Raw genomic sequence first — 1,347 nt, forward strand, 5'->3', positions numbered from 1 at the left:
CCTAAAGCCCCCCGAAGCGTTCGAGGGCACCAGGCTCCTGCACCGGCGGGCGTGCGGCGACCGGGCGGCGGCGTCCCTGTCTCACCGAATCGCTTCCGTTGCAGGGCTTGGCGAGCGAGCGAGGGCGCAGGAGTGGTGTCGCGGCGCCTCCCTCTCCTTCTCCTCCCTTCCCCACCTTCCCTGTAGGTAGAGCGGCGCGCACTGACGCCCAATTGACAGGCTTGTGTTTCAGGCTTCTCTCCAGGGCCGGGCTCAGGTCGGGGCGATCCGGGCCTCCCCACTAGGGACGCGGACAAATACCGCGGCCCGGTGTCGCCTGCCTCCTCCATGGGCTCCACCTTAGCGTCGTCCGTGCTGGGCGGGTCCTATGCGGAGGTGCGGCGGCCCGAGCGCAGCGCGAGGCGCAAAAGACAGAACAGTGAGGGGGACTCTTTAGTGTGGGAGCGCCAACGAGGCTGTGAGAGTGAGAGCGAGATGGTGTCCTCGACGTCCTCGTTGCGGATCAACCAGCGCCGCGGCTCGGAGGGCAGCGAGGTGGAGGAGGGCAAGAAGGGGGTCTTCATGCAGCTGCTGCAGATGGTGCGCTTGCGCGAGGACAAGAAGAAGCAGGACTACGAGAGCGACGTGGACGAGGGCCGCGCCTCGTCCAGAGAGCGCGGGACGATGGGCCGCGTCGTCCATCGCCTGTCGCGGACCAAGCTGATGGCGGACCACCACCCGGACCACTTCCGAGACTTTACGTCGCTGGTCTTCGACCCCTCGGCCGTGCCCGAGAGGCCGAAGTCTGCCTGCGACAACACGCTGCTTCGAAACGCCGAGAAGCTCTACTCCGGGCTGGGCTCCGTGCGCGCCTACAGCGGCGAGCCCGAGGCCGGCGACCGCGTCAGCGCCGAGCGGCTGAACGAGGTGCGCGAGGCGCAGGCCCGCGCCGCGGCCGTGTCGTGCCACTCGCGCGAGAACTCCGTGGGGCGCGCGAGGTCGGCCGAGCGGGAGGCCGCGGGCATCAGGACGCCCAAAGCGGTGCCGGTGCCGCGCGTGCCGCAGGGAAGCCGCGGCGGCGAGTTCAGCCTGGGGGAGGTCAAGGCCATTGTGCACGCCGAGCAGCTGGGGGGGCCGAGCCGCAAGTCCCCGGGGCGCAAGGACATGGACGCGATCTACTCGGTGGCCACGGTGCCCCGCAAGAGCGCGTCCAAGAAGGAGAACATCTACGAGAACGTTCCGATCCAGTCCGAGCTGATGGGCGGCAGGCAGTTCCGCGAGGACCCGCGCGCCCGCCCCGTGTTCAAGAAGCAGAATTCCCTGGACGCCCTTCCCTCCGAGTCGAGAAAGTCGAGCACGATGCGGAAG

General features: G+C 69.0%; 1 protein-coding gene across 1 annotated transcript in view; it reads left to right on the forward strand.

The window, feature by feature from the left end:
• LOC119588118 overlaps positions 1 to 1,347 on the forward strand; it is a gene marked incomplete in the record, with an annotated part of 60,132 nt that overhangs the window by 57,900 nt on the left and 885 nt on the right. Inside the window, 1 exon segment of the mRNA XM_037936826.1 lies at positions 233 to 1,305. Coding sequence (XP_037792754.1) covers positions 233 to 1,305 — 1,073 coding nt within the window.

This window comes from Penaeus monodon, chromosome 23 (assembly GCF_015228065.2).
Source record: "Penaeus monodon isolate SGIC_2016 chromosome 23, NSTDA_Pmon_1, whole genome shotgun sequence".
In the NCBI taxonomy this organism is placed as follows: domain Eukaryota; kingdom Metazoa; phylum Arthropoda; class Malacostraca; order Decapoda; family Penaeidae; genus Penaeus; species Penaeus monodon.